Source organism: Xiphias gladius, chromosome 18, assembly GCF_016859285.1.
Source record: "Xiphias gladius isolate SHS-SW01 ecotype Sanya breed wild chromosome 18, ASM1685928v1, whole genome shotgun sequence".
In the NCBI taxonomy this organism is placed as follows: Eukaryota; Metazoa; Chordata; class Actinopteri; order Istiophoriformes; family Xiphiidae; genus Xiphias; species Xiphias gladius.
Window position 1 is genome coordinate 24497394 of NC_053417.1, and position 25175 is coordinate 24522568.

The 25175-nt window shown below is 42.9% G+C and overlaps 1 protein-coding gene across 7 annotated transcripts in view; it reads left to right on the forward strand.

Moving 5' to 3' along the window:
* plxna2 (plexin A2) overlaps positions 1-25175 on the forward strand; it is a 163667-nt gene that overhangs the window by 115267 nt on the left and 23225 nt on the right. For all 7 annotated transcript variants that reach the window (XM_040152521.1, XM_040152520.1, XM_040152514.1 and 4 more), the window contains 10 exons: positions 3330-3481; positions 6375-6492; positions 8317-8453; positions 10180-10347; positions 11740-11833; positions 17920-18159; positions 18676-18819; positions 19368-19602; positions 21588-21730; positions 23016-23284. In XM_040152521.1, coding sequence (XP_040008455.1) covers positions 3330-3481; positions 6375-6492; positions 8317-8453; positions 10180-10347; positions 11740-11833; positions 17920-18159; positions 18676-18819; positions 19368-19602; positions 21588-21730; positions 23016-23284 — 1700 coding nt within the window. The remainder of the gene's footprint in view (positions 1-3329; positions 3482-6374; positions 6493-8316; positions 8454-10179; positions 10348-11739; positions 11834-17919; positions 18160-18675; positions 18820-19367; positions 19603-21587; positions 21731-23015; positions 23285-25175) is intronic.

The following is a 25175-nucleotide window of genomic DNA, read 5'->3' on the forward strand; positions in this document are numbered from 1 at the left end:
TATACCTTGCAATAGGTTAAAACGGCCCTGTTCAAACACACTGCATCAGTATACTCGGTGAGGAAGAAGACCCAGTCATCCACATACATACGCCCCTCAACACAGAACTGTGTCTCCCATTTTCTCCCTTTTTATGCTCTAAAAACTCCTTTTCATCACAGCCCATATCTCTTGGCTGTCTCCAAGACATTTAAGACTCCATAAAGTATTTAGGATGTAGTTTGTTCAGGAACAAGTGATCAGTGGGCTTTTATCAAGCCCATTAAATGCTACTCACAATTAAATGTGACATGCTCGAATTAGTCTGAGCCGAGTCCAGAGACAAAGAGATTAGCTGCAAGCTCCTGAATTGTATCAAGGGTTATTTAATTTCAAAAGCAAAATATCCCGCTTTGGCAAGAATGGAAATACATCAACTGTTGTGTAGTATAATTCTGGGCAAATCTCTTCAGTGTCAAGGTGATGAAATCCTGTTGTAATAAATGTGTATATTAAAGGTTGAGGATAAAGAATACACACTAAAAAATACTGATATGGTATATTTTAACAGTAGATGGGATGATTAAACATTATTATCACTGAATTGTCTCGGAGAATGCCATTCTGCTCTGTCAACTACCGTCGTCGTAGTGACACGCTGGGCTTGCATAGCCTGGAGGCAGCCGGGGCACTGTATTGCTCTCTGCTGTACGTACTGGGTTTAGCCTTGGCTGCATCAGCACAACTTTCCCCACCATTACTTCAGCTGAATAAGTCAACACCACACTGACAGACATCCGCAGGCTGCTCACATTGATGTCCATTTCCCCCTGTCTCCACAGTTTTTTTTCTCTTGCTCAGACTAGCAGATTATCTTCTCAAAAGACACCCTTTCTTTTCTGGAATTTTCTGTCTCGTGGATTAGAATGCCTCTCTTCTCAATTTAGGTCATCTCACCCCTCTTTAGTCTTTCTGTGGTTGTTGCCAAATCCTGCAGAATGTCTGTGAAAAATGTGGTGGTAAATGGCCAATACTCTGATCCCCTGAGCTGGAGAAAGATAGATTATGCTAGAGAGAGTGCAAGAGTGGGAGCGGAGAGTGCGTCGTGCAAGCTGACTGACTGTTTGCTTGGAATTACCCTCTATTGACAGTGTGACAATGCAGGCGGGCAGAAGCACTACTCCTAAAAGGATTACACAGAGAGCATGGCATGGCAGCACTGGGTGGGAACCGGGGGAGTAAGGGCGGCAGGGTGTGCGTGCATGTCCAATGAGGCTTCCTCTTCCTCTTCCCCCCTGAAAGTCTGTATGGTAAGACAAACAAGCAAGCTGGTGCTAAGGGGAGGAGGATGTGTCACCTAGCCTGAGGGGGATGAGATGATGAAAGACAGAAAGCAAAAGAAGGAAAAGAGATGCAGAGAGGAGGATGTTGCAGTGTAATATAAAGACGTACTCCGCCCCTCTAAAGATTATCTACAGTACATGAATGCAGTAGTTTCCCTCTGGTCTGTAAAGGTCGTTAGGATCCGGTTTAAAGGCAGTCAAACCAGAGTTTTATGTACAAGGAGGCTCTTTTATAGATGTAGTCCCTTTGTTTGTGTAAGAAATACAGACACACAGACAAAGAGCAGCACTTCTGTCACGCCTGCCAGGCTACAGACATCGGTGGTGTGAGCCTTTGAAGTGGTGGTTTTTCTATGATCTTCTGATGAATCAAGACTCTGTCTGCCAATGGGGAGCCCAGTCAAATGGGTTTCATGCATGGATTAGACTGTCTTCCTGCGCTTGTACTACCGTGGGAAGGGTTCCGTTTCAGCTGCGAGGGTAGGAGGAGGAGGTCTCCCAAGCTTTTAGCAGGCCCATCTGTGATACAGCACCGGTGTCCTGTCACCGGCCCCGCCTCACCTGTCATCCATCAAGGCTGATAGGACTGAACAGAGTGGCATCCACTTTCCCTCTGCTACTCATCCCATTTTCTCCGCTCTCTTCTTCCTTTCAATCCCTTTCTTTTTTTATCTGCTCTGTTTTTTTTACTCTCTTCTCTCTCTGTTATAGTCCCCAATCCCCTTCTCCTCTCCTGTCTGTCTTGTTCCCTCTCAGGCCCTCACATTGCTTATGTAACCATCACTAAGTCTACTCGAATAGCTGCTGCCATTGCCTGACATGGATATATTTAGCCATTATGTGTGCCCCCCCCCCCTCATACCCTGCATGCCCAAGCAGTGCTAAAAGATTCATGTATTCATACCCCTCAGGCAGTGCAGTGACACACTTACTTTACATCCAGAGCAATTAATGTCCACTGATTCTAGATTACAATGCCGGCGTCCCACAGGGAAGCCGCAATACCCCAGTGGGTGTCAGGGGTAGGGAGGGAAGGGTACGCAGCACCTCTTGAAGGGTCTGTTTCATCCGGCGCTTTTGCAGCTCAGTAAGCGGGCACAACTGACTGTTGGTTTTATCCCTTCTGCTTGCATGACCAGTAATAGCATATTGATTGTTTACATAGCACTAGCAGCTCCACACAGCAAAGTGACAGTCATTTCCTCCCTTTTCCTCTCTTCTTTCTCATCTCCCCTATCTCTCTGTCCACCAAACAGTGTTGCTTACTCTCTTGGTCTTTCTTTATTTCCCTCCGCTCTTTTTGCTCTCTCTCTCTGCTCTCACTCCGTTTGCCTCCTCCTCCTCCTCCTTCTCTTCTCCTCTTTTGTTTAAAGGGCTGGATGATGGCCAGGTCAGAGCCTCGACAGGGTTCTGCAGCACAGAAGGCAGTGTGCCACCCTGTGCCAAGGTCATGCTGGGCAGCCATATTGTATTTTATGAGTAGGTGGTATGCACTAAGCATTAATATGGCCCCTTGTTAGATTTATTATTCATGGCAACAGCAGTAGATTCTGAGCAGTTGACTATCCAGAATTTTAACAACGCCTCCCATGTTTTAATTGTGAAGTTTCCTTAATGGACTTACTGTTGTATAGTCTGTAGGAAGGAATTGTAGAAGAAAAATACATTTAAAAGTGCTGTCTTCATGCGTGTTTGTATGTATGGATGTGATGCCATTTTTAAACAGGAAGAGCTACAAAACATGTGCCATTAGCTACTGTTGTGATTAGAGCATACTCTTGGCACAACGATTCATGGCATGTTCTGACATTCTGTGGATGCGGGCATGGGGAGTGCTCTTAATTGCTTTTACAGCCACCTGGACCGAAAGAGCATATTTAGCCTTGAGCATCGACGGAAACCTGTGCACATTTACGATTTGTATAAGACACGTCCATAGCTGAAGAGACAAACCTCTTTTATTGTCCCTTTTCACAAGACATTCAGAAATTCTCTTATACCCTATAGGTGACTCCAGTGGCTGGACCCCCAGAGGGAGGCACACGGGTGACCATCCATGGCACGAACCTCGGTCTGGCCTTTTCAGACATGGTGGGCAATGTGGAGGTGGCAGGAGTGAGGTGTACCCCTGTAGAGGATGGCTACATCATTGCTGAACAGTAAGTCACACAAACAGGACAAGCGCTAGCATTTTTCTTTTGAAACTGTTAGAAAAGTTTAAATCTTATTGGTCATATTTTTGATTGAAAACTACACATAATTGAAATGGAAACTCAATACATAGCTACAGTATACGATAATAAACATGCAACAAATCAGTTATAAACACTCGTAATGCTCTGCGTATATAAGAGCTAACAAACTCTGATCAATATATATAGATATAGTGACAAAAAACTGCTTTCCCCACCATCTCTGCCCTAATGAAGACTGGCGCAGGTCCAGACATTTTGGCCCGGACATTGCTGTTGTATCACCAGCACACTAGCCCAGTTGTCTTTCTTTAGCTCATCTAGTCAACACCTATCCCATAACAGCTGCGTGTGTTTACCTCTGTTTACCCCCCTAATTGTCCCATGCTGTGCATACATTATGTTAAAGCCTGTCCTGTTCACCCTGAACTAATGAAACGTGGCCCACGCTTCGCTACTCACCCAACTCCCCCTTGGCTGGACATGCATGCATGTGTAGAGTAAGAAACCCGGTTCCTTATGGTTGTTGACCTCCTCAGGTGATGCAGGTCCCCTAACGGAAAGATATGGATGCACATTCATACAGCTAAACATGATTTACACTAAATATATATTATAGTGTTTGGATTAGGGTTAGCTTGGATTGCCTTTGGGTATTGAGCATCGTTGGGTCGGAAATATATATAATTGTAGTACAACTTGACTACTGTAAACCCTGAACTTAATGGGTTCCACAGACTTCACAATTCCCTATAGAAATATTAGTGTAATATTTTAGGAAAGACAAATGCTCAGAAATAATTGGCCTGTCTCTGTTAGTGTGATATTCTCCTCTCCCCACTGAAATAGAGTCAGTTAGAGAACAGTGTAAAGTTTTACATGTATAGCTGCACACTGAGGCACAGCTGACACACATACGCTTACACGCACGCACACACACACACACACACACACACACACACACGCACGCGCACAGGCTATCACAGTCATGGCTCTCAGAGGAGCCTTTAACCCTAATTTTTTCCTTGTCCCACTTCTGCCCTCAGAAAGAGAACAGTTCAAGACTGCGCCATTGCTGTAAATCGCATACTCTCAGTCTTATGGTGCTGTTACAATACATATGTCACACACACACATATTCTCTCACACACAAGTGCTTGCACAATTGCAGCTTACTAACTGGTTATTTTATAATTCAGTCACATAGTTTTGGTGGTATTTGAAAAGTATACAGCTCATGAATAGTTGATGTCATACAGAATGCCTGTGGTTCCTAGCTCTTTACTGGGCAGTGGTAATTAAAATTCTCTATGTGCCACTTGGCTGTAGGGGACAATTTGTCAGCTGTGCACTGATCTGACAGCACTTTAATCCAATTGGGGACAAGCTAGGGAATTCATTTATATGGCATGTAAAAAAAAAAAAAGACAGCAAAATTAAAAAACTAACCTATGACCCCTTTAGTCTAACTTTGAAGGCGTTGGACTCTTCTGAGCTGCTCGGAGCTGCACTTTTATTCAAGAGCCTTTTGGGGTCATATATTGTTTCTAGGTTCATTATGTGCATGTCCTTATCTGAATGTAGCTGTTTGTTTCGAGGTCTTAATTCACTCACCAGGCATCCTATGATGGGCTTGACTGGACGGGACAAAAAAAAAACGCATACGTATTTATGTGTCTTTGTTGTTACTACTTCAGAGGAGTGTATGAAAGCCACTCCTGCTCTTAAGAAAAAGTCTCAACTTTTGTGTTTTTCAGCAGCCAGAAAGTTTTTCTGAGTGCCGATACTATTGAGAATTTTTATAGGGGGTCGTCATCATTAGTAAGGATGTAGTTTAAAAAGTAACCCTCAGGTTTTATGGAAGGAGCAGGCCTCCTGAAGGAGCCTAAGAAGATACAATTTAAAGATAGAATTAAATGTTCAGTTTTGAATATTTAAATATATTTCCATTAATATTCAGCTTCACAAAACGACCAGTACAGTAGGGCCTTCAGTTGGGGAAGCAAGTGAGTCTCTGTTTCTCCGAGGGCTAGTGTGAAGAAAATATCCGCGCTGTCAGTGAGCAAATCCTCATCTTGCCACTCTCTTCCACATAGTTGATCCAACAAAGCTCGTTTGTTGTAATTCAGGTGATCAGCACTGGAGAAACAATACATCTGCTCTCCTTCATCTGCTCCGCTCCCGACTGCCTGTGCCATCTGCCTCACCACATATTCAGTGATTCCTTCTTGTACTTTATTACTACCTGGCACCGTCCAATCAATAGATGTCCTCCTTTTATTATATCATTTGATCTGCAGCGCTGGATGACACCTGATCACACGGTATGATAAAGCTCTATTGATCCCGCGGCGTGATTTACATTAGACACACCGCACTGGCAAGGCACCAGGGCTGTCGGGTGCCTGGTTGTTTGTGGGAAATTTACTTCACCCAGGGTTGGATGTGTTGGAGTGCCAAGGGAGGAGATGCACTGGTCTCATTTAAAGGCTGTCATGGAGGGGGTCCTGGTCGATGTCTGGATGTGTCCCGTAATGAAATGAGTGAGACAACAAAAGAAGATTGCATTTAGAGTGGAAGATAAATCGATATCAAGCAGAGAAGTGCTTTGATTACTTTCTCCCAACTTCACTCAAGCATTCAAACATATTCTTTTTAGCTTTAAGTTATTTTTAAGAAAAATTAAATAAATGAAGAAAAATTAAAAAAAAAGAAGTAGAGGAAACATAGAATTCTCTTTGGTTCAGATTAAACTTAACAAATAGTATTTTGTTTCAGTTTAAAATAGTATTTTGTTTTTTATGTAGCTCAGCTTTATTTTGCACAGTGATTTTAATGAATTATTTTGTGTCTTTTGTAGGATTGTGTGTGAAATGGATGCAGCTCCTACAAACAGTAGACCTGGTCCAGTCCAGCTGTGTGTCGGAGAGTGCAGACCAGAACTCAGGGCTCGCTCCGCACAACTCTACTCCTTTGTGGTATGACTGCAATTCTCCATATCGCCCTATAATCCCCTCTCTATATGCTCTATATAAAGTGTACTGTAGTCAATAGGAGACAAACAATATACAGTTAGTTCAATTAAAAGTAATTTGTACTTTGCTTGCAAAGTAATTGTTCTTGTGCCGCAGGCAAATAATGATGTGTGAGTTGCCACGCCTACCAACAGTGTAATTAAGCAGCTCTGTGTATGCTTACTTGTTATTTTGGATGTAACATTCTTCCATTAACAGCACAAGATTCTCAGCACAAGCCCTCATTAATGATATCTGCAGGTCTCTGGTTGTTGATGCTATTTGTCTTATTGGGTTAAGATTATGAAGTTAAGTTAACATAGGCTCATATTTTTTTCTTCCACTAGTGAGTGTTTTTTCCTGTTCCCTAGTGTTGCAAGTCAATGTACTCTGTACAGCTCAACCACTGAGCTGCATTATGTAAGTTGCACATTACCCAGCGGAGGACAAAAATAATAACATATTCTAAGATTGTGTTTTTTGTATTTTCAAGAGCTCTTAGAGTATTTTGGGTATATTTAAAATTCTGTAAGCATTAGCTCCAAGCAGGAAAAGAAAATAGTCGATCAAATATGATTGGATGGTTGGTCAGGGTCATAAGAGAGAAATGAAGACAGATGAGCAAACAACTTGCTAAAATGGAAAGCAGCACTCCACATGGCAGGTAAACATTAACTGCTCCCGTCCTTACACATTCACGCAAACATTTCCCTGTCTCTGTCATCTGCTGTCTGCCAGCCTGCAGCTAACAGATAATCTACTTTGCCATTTGCACTCCCTCACGCCGTCACAATTAGTGCTCCCTTAACAATTAACAGCAGCCAGTAATTATTACTGTTGTTCTCAGAGTACCTGCTTTAGCCTGTATCCCGGAAGTCACACTTAGCTGACAGTTTTGAGTTTTGTCAGAGTGTTGCTCTTGGCTCTGTAGTAAATCCTCTGCTACTTCTTCTCACTGGTGTTATAGCTGCTACTCTGGAAAGCAGTGGAAATCCTCAGAGAATACTTCACAGAGCCTAAGAATTGGCACCACTTGCGATTCCCCTGTATTGGAGGCCACCAAAAAAAAAAAAAAAAGCACACCACCACAGAGATGTTCTTCAAATTTCCCAACAAGACCAACTCGCTATGAGGCAGCAACATGGGAGCACTTGGCAAAGGGGCAGTGTAAATGACGGTGTGCATTTAGTTGTTTTTTATATTGCTGTTTTATATTCGTGCACGTAGAGGTGTGTGTGTGTGTGTGTGTGTGTGTGTGTGTGTGTGTGTGTGTGTGTGTGTGTGTGTGTGTGTGTGTGTGTGTGTGTGTGTGTGTGTGTGTGTGTGTGTGTGTGTGTGTGTGTGTATATGACAGGCTGTCCGCTAGGATATTTCCCCATCTTCCTGTGCAGCGGTGGCCTACCTGCCTGCTGCTGTAAACACTAGCTATTTTCAGACTGTCTTTAAAACGCTTCACTCAGACATGACCCAGCACTGCGCAACACACAGGAGGAGGATCTCTCAGGGGCTCTTAAGAGCTCCTAGTTTTATCTTCTTTTCACCCACCTACGCTGCACTCCACTGCCATCGGCTTGGCGATATGAAGAACTATAATTTGCTGGGGATATGTGATAATAAGTGAAGGTTTTAATAGATAGCACAGAGATGCTTTCTCTTTTATTCTAGAAGATATCCATCTGTTAGTCTCCCTTTTGGACTCTTGCTTAGTCCTCTCTTTCTCCTCCTTCAGTCTCCCTTTAATGCTCTCACAGTTATACCTCTTTTTCTCTGCAACTCTCTGTTTTGTAGACTCCCACAGTCACCGGTCTTTCCCCTAGCAGAGGTCCAGAGTCTGGAGGCACGAAAGTGACCATAATGGGAGAGAATCTCGGCGCCGGCAGCAGTGTCAACGTTCAGTTTGGAAACCAGACATGCGAGTTCTTTGGGTGAGACTTTCTTCCTGCGCCCATTTTTACCATAAACGTGTTATTAGTAGCCCATAAAGTTTCAGTGTCTGAAATAGCGTGCGTGATCGGGCTTTTGCTTAACAAAGCTTATTCATGGAGGAAGGCTTTTTATTGTACTTGCACATTAACATGAGTTGGAAACGTGAAATGTCCACATTCAATAAAGTGCAAATGAAAGACAAATTTGAATTTCACTGTTTAGAGTTTCAACATTACAGTATAATGTGGGTATTAACTAATCTGCTCCCTACGAATGTTGAAAGGTGAACTATATTAAATAATTAAAAAGTGTAAAAACAAAAAAGTGAAAAGCAACAGGAACATTTCATAGTCCATTTGTCTTTGCTTTTTGTCATGTTTAAACTTGTTCCTAGTATCTTTATGTATTGAATTATTTTTTTGCATGTGCACTTTGCAACACATTTATGCCTTTAATATATATACTGATAGTATCATAATTCTTTTGACTTGGTGTTTAAATTTTTGGAGCTGCTACATACATCACTGTCAGAAAATGAAAAAACAAAAAACAAAAGCTCTTGTTCCCAAGATGATGTGAGTTATTCCCATTAAATAAGCTGTGATATTTCACGGTTTTCTTGTATTTTATCCCTTGATATTACTGAGAAACCCCACAGGAAAAAGCCTTGCTCTCTCTCTCTTTCAGAAAATTCTGTAAATCTTAATAAGGTTTTGATGAAAAACTGCATCAAACCTTGTAATAATAGCTTCCAGAAAAACCTTGTGCTCCTATGGATCTTTCTTCTTTTTCATCCACCCCTTCATTCTCATTCTTTCTATCAATCTGTTCATCTGTTCTAACCCCCTTGTTTTTTAATTCTCTTGTCTCTCACTCTCCAAGTTTCCTTCCATTTCATCCCACCATCCCTCCTTCCCTCACTTAGTTGCTCCCACATGCCCTCCTTCTACTCTCCACTCCTGTCGGCATCTATTTTAAGCCCTGCAACAGTAGTCTGACTGTAACGTTGTAAGGTTGAGAAGTCAAGCCAGCGTTAATGAGATGTGGGGCTAATTACTGGCTTGTGTTTCTCCACTGTATTCCTGGCATGGGAGGGAGAGGCGGATGGGGTGCTGTTCTACAACAAGCTCGCATATTCTAATGAATTTAGGATAAATTCAGGGGGGGGGGGGCAGGTAGAACATGGAGCCATGGAGAGGGAGGAGAAGGCATAAATGCACATATGATAGAGGTGGAGGTACTGTTCATGTGTTAGTTGGCGTGCACAGACTCATTATCGGGTCACGTGCACCTGTGTGTATTCGTGGCCGGATCAGAGAGATCCCAAGTCCAAGGAAAGTTTGAAAAACTCAGTATTTAAGGGCTGGGTATTGCATGTATTACATGTCCTACATGCAGTTATTAGAGTGCTTATTTGTTTTTATTATGGAATGGCAGGCTTGTTTGTTTTTGCCATTTTCTGACTCAGATGATTTAAGAAAAGAGCTTGTAGTACAAAATACATAATATATTCCTCTGTTGTAGGTGGTGTCTTTTGCTCTAAATAGAATCTGTATATATTATGATATGTTCAGAAAATATAGTAAATGAATAAAACATGGATGTTGACTTTTCAAAACATGCAGATACTTTCTGCACACTTAGTTTTCCATGTAGGCACCTATTACTCTGTGTTGATGCATATTTTAAAAATTCCAATGATGTTTGTATTCTGCTTCACTTTAGACGGACCATGACGGAGATAATATGCTATTCTGCCCCTGCTCTGTCTGGTGTGGGCCCAGTGCAGATCAGCGTGAGCGTGGATCATGCCCAAATCAGGGAGAGCCTCACCTTCGAGTACATAGAAGATCCTACTGTCCAGCGTATTGAACCAGACTGGAGCATTGCAAGGTAAAGTCGTAGTAATTGTTGTACTGGAAACACACAGCACCATACGCACTCCACAAACTGTACATGCGAGACGTTATTTTATCCAAAGCTTCACCCCCCAACCCTGGGCTTCTGTCACCCAGACAGGGATTTCAGCCCCCCATTCAGAGCTTTAAAGCCAGTCTGTCCAGGCCAGTGGCAATAAGCAGACATGAGTCAATATTGCACTTTCAATTACTGTTCAGTTCTCTTCCAATTAGTCTGGATCTGATAGAACTGCCACCGCTCACAGATTGGAGAGGACGGGCGCCGTTGAGACTGGGATTCTCCTATCAAATGCAGTGTTGATCCATCTGTTGTACGTCTTTAGCAGATAGATACACATACACCAAACACTACTAATTAAAAGGAGGACAGAAATGAAAATGAAATAGCGGCTTAGTAGAACAATGTGCTATTAGAGGTGTGAGTCCGCAGCAGATGGCGTGGGCTTAGAGACGGAGTGCAGGGGACAATGCGGCAGAAGTGTGATTGCACAGAGGGAGAAGAGGGTGGAAATGATGAGAGACAAGGATAGGGAAGACCATCGTACTAGTCATCTTTCTCTGCTTTATTTACATCTATTCTTTGTATGTAGAAGGGAGCAGAAATTGGATATTAATTTGGTCGCCCAATTAACTCTTATTTAACTAACACAATGTGCACTTACAGATAGATAGATAGATAGACAGATGGATACTGAACTTAGACAAAGAGCAAGACGAAGAGCAGTCAATGTATAAGTCTCATCTTCACATTAGCTGAGTCCGTAATTTAATCAGCCTTTAGCAGTACAGGGTCCATCTACAGTAACTCACTCTCCACAGTACGACAGTTAACTCCCATCCTAATAGCACATACCCGTCCAACATTTATTATTGCACTAACTCCAGCCTGGCATCTTTATTCAGCATGCCACACTGACAGCCGCAGAAACTAAAACAACATACATCAACAACAACCCAAACAGCTGCAGGGAGAGCCGCACATCCAGCAGTTTCCTTCTTGCTTTGTTTGTGTGCTCTGCTTGTGCCGCTGTGTTATGAAAGCCCAGGACCACCACTGCATCCTTATATGCTTGAGTTGCCATGGTATTTCAAACACAAATCTGCACCAGCTGATTGGAGCCAGTGAGCATCTCTAATCATCATCTTTGTAAGAGGTACATCAGGGTTAGAGAGTTTAGTTGAGATTTGCCTGTAGAACTTTTTCTTTTTTCTCTTTCTGAATCTGTCACTTTCTTTCTCTCTTCCTTTTTTCTCTCCTCTTGAATTTTAAAAAAGATAAGACCGAGAAATGATAAGGCATTTGACAAACATAATTATCAAAGGTGTGGAATGAATTCTGTCTTTTTCTTTGAATTTTTTTCTCCAGCGGCCACACGCCTCTGATGGTCACAGGAACCAATCTGGACGTGGTTCAGGAGCCCCGGATCCGAGTCAAATACGCTGGCCGGGAGTCTGTGAATGTAAGATCCAATATGCTGTCTTAACCATAGAGCTAGTGCTGTATGCGCACCAAAAAAAATGCTCCTATTACACCTACTACATACACATGCTGGATAATGACTGCTAACTAGCTTCTGCTTGACTCACTAAGTTCTGCTATACAAGCAAGCTAAGTGGTTTTTAGCTTAGGTAAAAAAAAAAGTACTATCTCTCCTAACAGCCCCTCCAGCTCTCTACGCTTCCTTAATTTCTGCTTGAACCCAGGCGTCTCAAGCGCGCTCCAACTAGCATCTGAATAATGCAGCCCGCAGTGGTCTGCGTGTAGTATTTAATTAAGATTTTATTCTAAAGTTTCCTCAGGCTAAGCTCCCTACCCCAGCCCCCACCTGCTAAGCCCCGTTGTTTTTTCGCTGCCACACTAGTCACCCTGAACAACATTTTTACTTGTTTTGAGGAAAAATAAGATTATCAGTCTATGGAGATATACTTCTGCAGTAATGGAGCAGGCTGGAGGACAGTGGAGTTTGGGGAAGGGAGTGGGCAGGTCAGTGGGGGGGGATGTCAGAGGTGTGCATGATCGGGGGCAAGGAGACTCCTAATGGCCTTCAATGGGAGATTAACTGCGGTCAGAAGTCTTTGGTCAGCATAAAGAGCCCGCGTATAATCAAAGTGTTGGCTGCGGGAAATCATTACAAATTGCTTTTGAGCCCTGTCCTGGGGGTCTTTGCTTAATTAAGAGGATGGGATTACCTCGCCGTGGTCTGGGGAAAGTGAATGGACTAAAGGGGAGTAGGAAAGATAGCAAATGAGAGGAATCGGAGAGGGGAAGAGGAAAAAGAATAATGCTCTGTGCCCAGTACTGCGTATCTAATGTAAGACACATTCACATTTAAGACACTTTCACACACACCGTAACAACACAAAACATGCTCTAATACAATAGTTCCCAACGTTTTGGATTGGGATTTTCCATGATTATATATTTTAAGTGTTTATCAGAATTCTTCTCCAATGACGAAATGAACTGTAATTACGCCTTATGTTACATTATATTGTCATACATTATCTGTTTATATGCCAGCAGTCAGATACGTATGTTTCACAGGAGGAGTTATAGTTGTAGACAAATACATTACTAAACACTTATCACTGCCTATAACTACATTATAGTATGTTGGAAACCATTTATTAAGTGTTCGTATACTGGGCGGCACAAAATAAAAACTAATATTAGAGAAAAGTGCCAAAAATAAACATTATTTTGCGTAGCGGAACCCTGGTAATCATCTCGTGACTCATTATATTTATCTCACGATCCCCATGTGGGGCTCCCTACCTCCGACCGTGAACTGCTGCTCTAATGTATGCTAAAGGCTCTATTTTGCAAAGATAGATCAGGCAACTTTACGAAAACCTACTGCATATACACACTCCACAGTCCACTGCATACACCTGTTTGCTGAGGCACAGAAAACTGAAAAAACACACGGGTTAAAACGTTACACTCATATACACAGTATACAGCCACCACAATGTAACACCTCATTTATAGAATCTCAGAAGATTCCCGCGTACACGAAAGCTTCCTCAATGCCATGCCTCACTTTTAGAATTTGACACAGATTTGTCCCAACATGTTTCCTCCCCCTCTACAGTCCAACTTCCCACCTCTGACATTAGTAGTCTAAAATTGGCCTTAAGTGTCTGACTTGCTTAGTCAATGTTCCTCTACTAAAAATATATAACTATGCCCTGGGCTTTTGTGCTACAGTGTTTCCCCATGTAAGGACACAGTTTCCCTAGAAGACTTTTGTGAGTTATGAAAGCCCAGTAATTACAAGTAAAAGACATATTCAGGCTGTTTAAGGTTTAGAGAAGAGAAAAAAAAAACATTTGATGAGGCTGCCTGAGACCTGGCGAAATGGGCTTTGACTCCTGTGTGGTCTGTCTGATTTGTCAGTTTCCGCAGCTTTGAAAGAGAGTTCTTCATCTCCGCCCAGCCTCGCCTCTTCCAACTCCCCACCTAGTGCCCGTGTCACTGTCTTGATTGCCCTCACAGCCACAGAGAATGAATTTCTGTTAAATGCTAAGGTTACAATTACCCAACCCTTCATCCCATCTCCCCACTCTACCCCTTTCCCCTCTTGTCACGGGAGGAAGGAAAAACAGCAGAGTAGCCTATAGCAATAAGAGCTGCTGTCTGTCAGCCAGCCTTCAAATGATCACCTGTCTCCCACTAAATTGCTTCTCTTCTTTCCCTCCCTTGTGTCACCTGCACAGATTCACAAAGAAACCGGAAAAGAAATAAAAGGACAATTTTCCGTGTGAAATGCTCAGTATCTGTCACCAGATTCACAATTGAAACATTTATCAAAATCTTGATTAAAACTAAAAGGGTTATTTTCCAGCTTTAGAACATTTCCCTGTCCCAGAAAGATTTCATCTGCTGCATTTGCCACACTTAGGACACTTAGACTGAGTGTCAGGCTTGTCACATCAGGTGCATTTGCAGCCGCTGCTTATCATAGAAGGTGTTCAGCATGGGTGTGCCAGGCTCCGATCGCTTCTAGGCCAATCAGGCCGATTGTCTGAGACTAAAGAATGGTGCTGATCGATGCCACCATTGATAACGCACGCTCAAAACGCACAATTTACATGCTCACAGTGATGCTAAACTGAATGCGTCTGTCTTACAGTGCCGTACGTCTCATCTCAGCGGTATCAGCATCATAATTGGCTCATTGAATCATCGTGGCATCTTGAGCGTCCACAGTCTGGAGGGCTAGCACTGTGTCCTCTTTGGCATCTGTTGCGTAGTTTTGGTGTTGACTTTAAAAGAAGAAAAAGCCCTTGTTAACGCATGAGGCAGTGCATTACAGAGGATGTCGGAAATTAGTCTCACCCTCATCACAAGACATCCAGCAGATGATTTTTCACTTTTAAGCATGGCACACATCTTAGAGGGAAATTTAACTACTGGATTTGCACTAGCTTAATTACCACACAGACCTTGTATGGACGCATCAGAGCTGAAGTTAGAAAAAAATGCCAGTATTAACAGTTGGCTGAAACAGCAGGCAGGCACGAAAAAAGACAAAGTGTAGGAGTAACAGGAACAGCAGAACAGCCAGTGACTAGCTATCGAATGTTAGCCCGCAGATGACCTTTGACTCTGTGGCCCCTTCGCATTTCTCCGACACACATCTCCGCAGCCAGGTCATCCCTTACGTCCCTCATTCCTCTCTGACTCGCTCTCTCTCACCCTCTCGCTGCTACCCTGGCCAAAGACCTTTGAATGGTTGAGTGGGCTTTAGCAGCACAGTAGATCATGGTAATGTATTCAGCCAGAGGGGTTGGAGTGTTACTGCCTTAAAACACCCTGGCTCAATCCAATACTAGAGGAAGAAGACAAATGAGACCAAGATTCCAATTATTTTCTCTATCTGTTGACCTCAATTCACTTTGTCAATGCCGAACAATGTGTAGCTTCTTTCTCCACATGCCCTAAAGGAATGGATGTACTAGTGTACGCTCTGTATTTGGCAACATACAGAATTTTGTTTTTATTGTGATGTGCTAGATATAGAGAGAGAAAATACGTGATGTTGTTTGGAATCTGTGCAGTGTAATGTCATGACTGCCTATTGTAGCATTCTGCTGAGAAGTTTGGTGGAGTGGTAGAAAATAATCTCTTGATTCAATAGTATTTCAAGATCCAGTAATCCTTTTGTAGTGCCCACAGAATGAGTTATACATTTATAAAAAGTACTTAATATCCATTTATTGAAAGGCAGAATTCATGCAAAGGTGTCATTGTGTTTTGAAATATAGACATTTATTGCCCCACCCACAGAGGAACCCAAATACCTAATTTTCTTTATTACTTTACAATGTCCCATTTACCCATCACTATTTGCCCGCTCCTGCAAAACAGCCTACATGGTAGCAGCAGCTTTCTATCCTGACAGGTTTCAACGAAGGGAAGGATTTATTTAAGATAAAAAGAGCGAGAAAGTGACGACAGTGTCGAGAGAAAAAAAAAAAAACCCAACAGTATCCATCTCAGGCAGAGCAGATGGTAGTCAGAACTGTACTTGACTTGCAAATGCCTCGCCGTTCCAACGTGACAGTCCCAAGGATGCTGCCGGAGCATCTGGGCCTGTCTATATAACATGTCACCATGCCAACAGTAAGAAAGCAGCCATGTCAAACTTAACTTGAACTCATATATCCATCAGACCCTTTTGATTCCCATGTACTGATCGGAAGCACATACTGTATTAGTGGGTAAAATGAATTTTGATGATCTATTACTAAACGAAACAAAAGTCATTATTCATTCATTCATTATTAATTTACTGTCTTTTCTACAAACCAGTGGGTGTTATACTGTGAACAACAATGTGATCGCACATTGTTTTACTAGTTATTCTGTCATGAGTATGGTTTTCATGTCTAGTAGTTTGAACTTTAGAATGGCGCTGTTCAATTTTTCTCAGTCACTTCCGGCTTACGGTGAAGTGTGAGCCCATTCATTGTAAAGCCTCTGTAAAAAATTTTCAGAAACTCCTTGTTGCGTCTTGCATTTTTTTCAGCGGTTAATGTGATTTCACACAACCTAAACTTTTCTGAAAGTATGTCAGGAGTCCTATCTGGTTGTTCTATCTATTTTTAAAAGGGCTTATCCTCTCTCTCTCTCTCTCTCGTCGTGCGCTGCTACTGTAGCTTGTAAAGTGCGAATACTAAAGAAAAATGTCACAAGTTGCTACGGAGCGTTCACGCCTTGTAGTGCGGCTAGTGACTGGTGGAGCAGCATTTGCCGTATATGCCGTTGTGACAGTTGTAATGTTTGAATCGTGTTTCTGTCACCCGTAAACCTGGATTTCTTTTTTTTTTTTGCTGCTTGTCTGATTTATATTGTTGTAAACTGTATATCATTGGGTTTTTGACTGTCAAAGTCTGAGTTTTCACTGGTCTGACAAAACAAGGCACTGGAAGGTGTCACCTTTGGCTTAAGGAAGTTGTGTTTTCTGACATTTCACAGGCCACAGGATTAATTGAGGAAAAAAAAAAAAAAATGGACAGGTTCATTAATAATTAAAATAATCACATTGTACACATTATACCCAAATTCTTTAATTCAGAATTTATTTTCACAGTTAGATAAACACTTAACAATATACTGTATATCCAAGAGCAAAGTAAGTAAGATGACCAGTCCCTCCTTCAACCTCTGCAGTCACAATCCTGCGACTTGCCTTATACCGTGCCGGCGAAATGCAGTTGATGTAGCCTGCACAGAATGAGTTTGCATTGATCTCCCTGGCTTGCTCCAGAGCTGCAGACAACAGGTAGGAGGTGTGGTAGTCACTAGCGTTCAGCAGCTTTGATGATATTTACCTCTAATTAAGTTTCTTCCCCAGAGAGAGAGCTGGGAGGGAGTGAAAGGAGATAAAAACCTCTCGGAGCGGAGTGCTGTGCAGCAATCAATCCTCTCTCCCCTTCCCTTTAGAGCTGAGGAAGGGAGGATGGATGGAAGACAGGTCTCTCATCTGGGCAAAACTGGAGAGAAGTAATAAAAGAGCCGTAGCTCAACCTCGAGCTGAGGAAACAGAGAAGCAATGCCTCCATCCTTGGTGTCTGCCGGTGTTTTTCGGTGAAACAGTAGCAGCAATTTATTTTTGATTTTGTGGAGGTTTCCTCTCCAATAATGATAGATTTAATGACAGACAATAAATCCTTTCCCTTGAAAAGAATGAGGATTTTATATACCAGTTATTAGGCTGGCGAGCTCCCTTCGGGGTCCATGTTGATGCCAATGTGTTTCAGTTAAGATCACACTTTAGGTTATAACAAACAGAGGGCTTTAAAATGGATCAGCTTGAAACTTAGTGTTTTGGAGACAGAGAAAAAGAAAAGCAAACAACTTAGCTGTGCTGAACTGTCTACATTTATCCTGGATGGCTGAATCGCATTTCTTGTTTCATTTCTGGATGCTCGGGCTGTCATGGCATGATGTGTTTGAGTGCAACACATCCCCAAAAGTGTCTCAAAAAAAAAGTGGATTTTCTCACACATTTTTCTTTTGTCTGTTCGTTCTCCTTAGGTGTGTAAAGTATTAAACACCACCAGTATGAGCTGTTTCGCTCCCTCCCTGATGGCAGAATACCATCCAGGTTTGGAGACAGTAAAGCACGCGGACGAGTTTGGGTTCATCTTCAACAACGTCCAAGCGCTGCTGGTCTACAACAACACCAACCTCCTCTACTACCCAAACCCTTCCTTTGAGCCGCTCAGCACCACTGGTGTCCTGGAGCAAAAACCTGGCTCACCCATCATTCTCAAGGTATATGAAATATTGATTAGTATGTATTTAAATCTACAGAACATTTACTGGTTCAACTTTCGCAACAAACTTATCCCAGTATCTTTTAGAAAGAAACTGAATTTACTTGTTGCTCAATCATTTTTACTTTCTCTGGACATCGATATCAGCTAAATATAGATATAATTTATTTTTTTTCTTTCAGTATTTGGGTTTAAGAAGCCTTGTAACTGAAAGACTAAGAATTCTTTGAGGATTATATGCTGTTCTTTTATCCTGATTGCCAGCTGTTCCCACTTACGGCCATTGTGAAATATATCACCTTGTTTGATCTCAGTATGGAATCATATTTGGCCCCAGCTGTATCCGAAACCTAGGAATCTAATTAACAGTGCATTTAGGGGACATATTTGCTTTGTGGGTTTTTTTTTAAATTGTCTGATTTTCATTGAGCCATGTGTTCGTGGGTCTGACTTTTTTTTTTTTTTTTTTTTCCCCTAATTTCGCACCCCTCTGTCCATCTCCACATGCCCACAGGGCAAAAACCTGGTTCCCCCAGCATCAGGAGGGGTGAAGCTCAACTACACGGTACTGATTGGAGAGACTCCCTGCTCTGTCACTGTGTCTGAGAGCCAGCTGTTGTGTGAACCGCCCAACCTCACCGGACAATACAAAGTCATGGTCAGTATGTGTCTGTGAATGTCTGCCTTTGTGCGTTTTTCCTAAATGTCTCTCCCACCCCGTTTCCTTCTATCCATGTATTTATGATTTCTTCCTCATAATAGTTGGCCCTTAAACTCCATTAGTTAAGCTCTTGTCAGTGTTCATTCAGCTGAAGGAAGGGGGGGTCAAAGGGAGAACAGCTTGAGTGTGCTCTAGCTGTCAAAATGGTCTGCCAGAATCCACTGCAATTATTTTTAGTTGCCTGCTCACTTATTGAGTGCAAGCCCCAGACTCTTTCGCTCTCAACATCAGTATGTAGGTGGCTGCGTGTGTTTGCACTCAATATCAGTTTCAGCAGACAATATTTACCTATGTTTTGGCAGGATTTCTAAGACTTGGCTTAAGCATTGCTTTATATCGATTATGTGATTGATCTCGCACCCACTGATCGTATTTTGTTGAAATATGAGTAAATTATGCATTTTACCTCTGCGTTTTAATTTTACGGATTTTCTAAACTATACAAAAGCTCAACTGTGATTATGTGTGTTTGTGTCTTTCCACAGGTTCAAGTAGGTGGTCTCCACGTTTCTCCTGGCACAGTCCACATCATGTCAGACAGCCTGCTGACCCTTCCGGCCATCGTTAGTATCGCCGCCGGTGGAGGCCTCCTCCTCATCATTGTCATCCTCGTCCTCATCGCCTACAAGCGGAAGTCACGGGAAAATGACCTCACCCTAAAGCGCCTGCAGATGCAAATGGACAACCTGGAGTCACGGGTTGCCCTGGAGTGCAAAGAAGGTTAGTGCTAGAAGAGTAGAGTCAGCATACAGACCAAGTGCAGAACTGTGTAGCAGCCAACTGTTAGATTTCAAATTGTAGAATGAGGATGATTATGAGTCTGCTTTGCTTGGAATATCCATTTATTGCCGGTAATTTTAGAGGCTGCTCTGTCACTCACGTAGTTGAATGGGGCCGATGAATGCATTTCACTTGTGCAGGCTGTAATCACATAAAAGGCACAAATGGGTATTTTTGCATATAGTACAGTAAGTAAATTACTGGTTGTCTGTGTGCGTTAAATAATGCAGAGAAAATTTCTCTAGATCTAGGTCAGTGAGTCATCCTGGTTATATACCACAACTCGCAGGTTCAGTCAGTTGGCCCCGCATGTGACCTGTCTGGTGAATCTGGTGAATCCCTGCAGTTCTTACTGCCTTCTAGTTTGCATGCTGTATACAGACTCGCACATAAGCTGACACATGAATACGGAGCTTCTCATTAGAGTAAACCCAGCCTTCTCCCAGCGAAGAGACACGTTATGTTTAGTACATTTTATTCATGTCTTAACTGGAGGGGTAATTCCACGTTTATGTTGTTATGAGATGTGGGTTTCTGTATCCGTGTAATTGTGTATATTTTTTGCGTGCAACTGTGTTTTAGTCCCGTAAAAAGTGACCAACGAAATCCATTAAACTTTTTATCCCAGGTTGTGAGCGTCACTGCAACAGTATCTAACACACAGCGACTCTGAACCCCTTTCCTCCCTTGTGGCTCAGGGTTAAAAGAGGTCACAGTTGTCCATCTGACCTTTGGACTTCTACCCAGTGGGAGCACCACAGATAACCTCGGGCTGACCTCCAGCTACCACTCCAAACAGCAGTACAACGAGACCGCTCTACGTTGCAACATTCAGTTCTCTATGAATGCTTTCAACTAAACACTGCTGATTGGCCCCTGATGTCATCATTGGGGCCTTTTATAGCCAATCGCTCAAACGGCAAAAGTGGGGTTTATGTTTGACAGTGTTCAGGGGATATCATCAGCCAGAGAGGACCTTATTAGTTATCCCTCCCAGCTACCCCTGAGTGGCTCTTCTAGTGTTATTGTGCAGTGAAACAAAAACCTTCCAGAGTGGTCAAATGACAGACACTTGGACAGACAGGCGAGCAGGTAGACAGAACAGACAAACAGGGGGAATCAGTCATGCACAGGCAGCCTTGGAACAGGAGAAAATTAATGTTTTAACCATTAGCAGTGGCCAGGAGTGTACTGCCCTGCGGGGTGGATTTAGATGGTACCTGGGCCCCTACTTATGAGTACATACGCCCCTTGTGCGCCCGTAAGCCAGCGTGTTGGTGTGTAAACCCAGCAGTCACAGGGGGCTAGGGGCCAGGAGGTAAGGGCTAAGACTGGTTGGAGATGGAGGAGTTTTTAGGAGGGTGTTAGGGAATTGCTGCTGCCCCTGTGATAGGCTGCAGACGGGGAGCCTCCCCCAAGGGCGGCGAAGCAGAGCAACTGAGCCGCGAGCCTGAACAGGAGTCAGTTAGGATGGAGCCAATTAACTAGTGCTCACCTGCAGCCTCACACTGAGATGACACACGCTCTTTGGGGCCTTAGCTACAGCCAATTTACTGGCTGGTAGATACAAACAAGTGAGAGAAGGGGCGGTTTGTTTGTGTGTATGAGAGAGAGCGAGCTCTGTGTTTTTTAGGGCAGAGATGTGAAACATTGAGTTTTCCTGACATGAAGACTATCTTGGGCTTTAGCTGTCAGCTTCATCATAATGGTAGTAAACACCATGAAGATAAGAAGGATTCACATATTTGGCCCTTGGGGATTAAAGAACGGTTGTATATAAAAATGGGGTCCAAAAGTCTGAGACCGCTTTCCCATTCGCTTGAATGAGAAAGCGGTCTCAGACTTTTGGACCCCACTGTATATGCTGCATGTCTCAAGTATTCCCTCAAACTGGTCTCTCTTTTTTTGTTTTCCTTTTCTCCCAGCCTTTGCCGAGCTACAGACAGACATCAATGAGCTGACCAGTGACCTGGACAGAGCTGGTATCCCCCATCTGGACTACAGGACGTATGCCATGAGGGTCCTCTTCCCTGGCATAGAGGATCATCCTGTCCTCAGGGAACTGGAGGTAGGGAGAGACAGAGAGCGAGAGAGAGACAGATGGGAAAGAGTGATCGGAAAGAAAAAAAAATGTGACACATAAGCAGCAAATGTGTTAAGAAAGGACAAGAGAAAATCAAACTGAGGTAAAAAAAAAAAGAGATCGGGAGAGAGAGCGATAGAGTGGGTTCGCCCTTACCACTCTCCCTGTAGGGGAAGCTCCATAAGCGGCAAAGTGCTTGAGGGGGAAAGGATACCAGCGTGCCTCTTATCCTTCCTACCCTCTGGTCTCACACACACACACACACACACACACACACACACACACACACACACACACACACACACACACACACACACACATATACACACCTCACATGCAAGCTCCCTCATGGAAAACAGGGTCCAAGCACATGGCTATTTCATCCACCAGTGGCTGCAGTATGAGGAGTAATGAACTGAGTAATTCCCAGTCCACAGGCAGGACTATGGGTCCCTCCATTGGGGGAAAAACTGGCTAGTTAACACTTTTCGCTCCTCTTCATGGGGCCAGAGTAGTGCTGGGAAATGAGTTGATTACATGTGGAACACACAGAGTGTTGTCCACTATCAGCAATAAAGAATTTCATCATGAGAGAAGTCCACCTTTCTATTTGCAGATTGTGTGTGAGGCAGGGTGGGATTGCTTTATTGGGAATGGTGAGGTAGAGGGGTGCGGGTTCAGATCAGACTAGCCCTGTATGCCAGGACAGTGATGTTCAGTAAGTGGTATAAGCAAGGCATTTTGTGCGTGAAAGGTTTTCCGAAGGACGCAAATTAAGTCAAGTCAGTTGTATTTATATAGCCCAATGACACACATTTCACAAAACTTCACAAAACACCCTCTTTCCTCAGACTCTAGGTTAAACATCCAAAGGTTTGAAAAACAGTGACGTGCAGTCAAACAGAAGCAAAGAAACTGAGTTTGGTCACTGTGGGATTGTCTTACACTGGAAAGATATTTGACATTTGACTTGAAAGTGAAATGGCAGCTGACTCAGGGTCCATTGCTTTTTAACAGACCTGGGTCAATATTTGATTGATTGCTTAAGGTCTTCTCAGATACTCACCACGAGTGGGAACGTCTGTCTGCCTGAAGGGAAACATGAGTGAGGGTTTTGGTACCTGTGTGTGACAAGGTCAGGATGGAAGCTGGAGAACAACAATCCCTTTCAAAACAAAATTCTGCTCGTTACTATTCATATTATTACTGGACATTTATTATTCAAATTAGTGCACTAACAGGCATATTTCTTCCAACCTCTTCTGTCCAGGTGTCAGGTAATGGCCAGCAGAATGTGGAGAAGGCCTTGAAGCTGTTTGGCCAGCTCATCAACAACAAAGTGTTCCTGCTCACCTTCATCCGAACCCTGGAGATGCAGCGTTCTTTTTCCATGAGGGACCGCGGCAACGTGGCCTCACTTATCATGACGGCCCTGCAGGGTCGACTGGAGTACGCCACCGACGTCCTTAAGCACCTGCTGTCAGACCTCATCGACCGCAACCTGGAGAGCAAAAACCACCCCAAACTGCTGCTGCGCAGGTGACACAGCACACATTTAAGACAAAACATGGCAATAATGTCCTGTAGAAATATAAGGGCACGGGTCAGTTGTTACCTGCTACATTTAAAAATAATTCATCCAATCTATAAATTAAACTTTATGAATTAAATTAAAAGTGAATATTATCCCCAAAAGCTTTCAACAAACTCAACAAAGAAAGGCTTGCTAACAAATTAGATTGGCATTTATGTCCCTGTTTTGACTTTTAAATGATTAGAAAAGAAAGAAAAATGAGTTAACAAAGAAATAAAAAAAAAAACTCTTTAATATTATGTTCTTTAATATGAGATGGTTCATAAAGAGAAAATGCTTTCATCCTCAGTAATACCCTGCCCCTTACAAAACTGTGTCAGATGTTCAATTCGATTAAGTTCAGTCAAACATACTGTATTACTGTATATCCATTCATTTGTGATCCTGTGCCCACAGGATAGTTATGGAAATATCAAAAAACGCAGTCCTCATTTAAAAACATTTAAATAAACACAGGGCTGTAGGAGGATGTTTAGACATATAGACAGATGGATGATGATTGATTTAGAGCTGTATGTTCTTTTTCTTGCGGAGGGATGCATTCTGATTTCCCCCTGTGTTCCCACGAAGACGCTTCACAGAATAAGGGTTGTAATGAGTGCTACAGTAACATCTGTATGTATGCTGAGATAAGCGCCTTGCACGTCAGGAGAAACATCTAATTCCACGTTCTCTCTCACACTCTGTCTCTCATCCTGCTCTCTCTCATTGCCAATGTCAATCTCACTTATCCTCCAGGCTCAGGCACCTTATAAAACATTCAAAAGCGGTTCAGCTTATCTCTTTTTTCCTCTCTGTGACTCCCAGTGTACATTGTTTTCCAGGGGAGTTAGGATGATGTGCTAAAACTTTAAACACCTGCCTAAGCCCTTGCCCAAGTGTCCTCGGCTGCTTTGCTGTTTCTGTTTGTATAGACACAGATTAAAGACGAACTGCACTCAGTTAAAAAATGTACAGAATATACAAAGCACAGCCGCTGTGAACAGGCTCTCTGAAAACCTGACTTCTCTGTGCATGATTTTGATTATGTTTACATGACTAATAAGCAGAGGCAGTGAGAGCGGGCAGCTGCTACACTTTCAAACAACACTTTCATTCTGATGTTAATGTTCCCTTAGTGTCTGTATTTGAAAAACCCCCATTAATAGTCAGTGTAAATAACTGCCAGACGGAAAAGACTGCACACAGAAGCAAACAGAGCAAGAGGTTGAAAGACAAAGAAGTGGACTAAAGCGACACAGCGTCAAATGGGCCTAGATTAAGCTGTTATTTCATATGACAGCAGGGCCCCACGTAACTTCTAAGTTTTCATTATCCTCTCTTATTAGGAACACAGTGGTACATAATCCTCGGGTCCTGCCGTTGCAGCCTGGAGGACTAAATGTCCTATAGTTTTTACATTTCACTCCTCATTTTCTGAAGAATTTAAGGGATTATCAATTTGACATGCCTCTTTGCCGTTGTTGTCTTCCTCATCGCCTATTTAGAGAAAAGCCGACAGTCAAGCCAGCCAGCTGACTCACACACACGCAGAGACAGGCGCGCGCATGCCCGCGCACACGCATACGCACAACTGTGTTTGTACAGGGCATAGATTGAGGCTGCCGGGCTGTGCTGTGTTGCCATTTTCCCGTTCAGTTGTCTTGTTCTATTGGCTCTCCTCAGTCTATTTTCTCATATAATAGGATAGTGAAATTCTTGCTATTATGTTGGCTAAGATCCCACTCTGTTTTCTGGTATTAATGAATACCGCTCACAATGAGCACGTAAGCAGACCCTTTTTTATGATGTCCAAGTGTATCTGTCTTGGTACCACCGCTGTTTGTGTGCATGTTG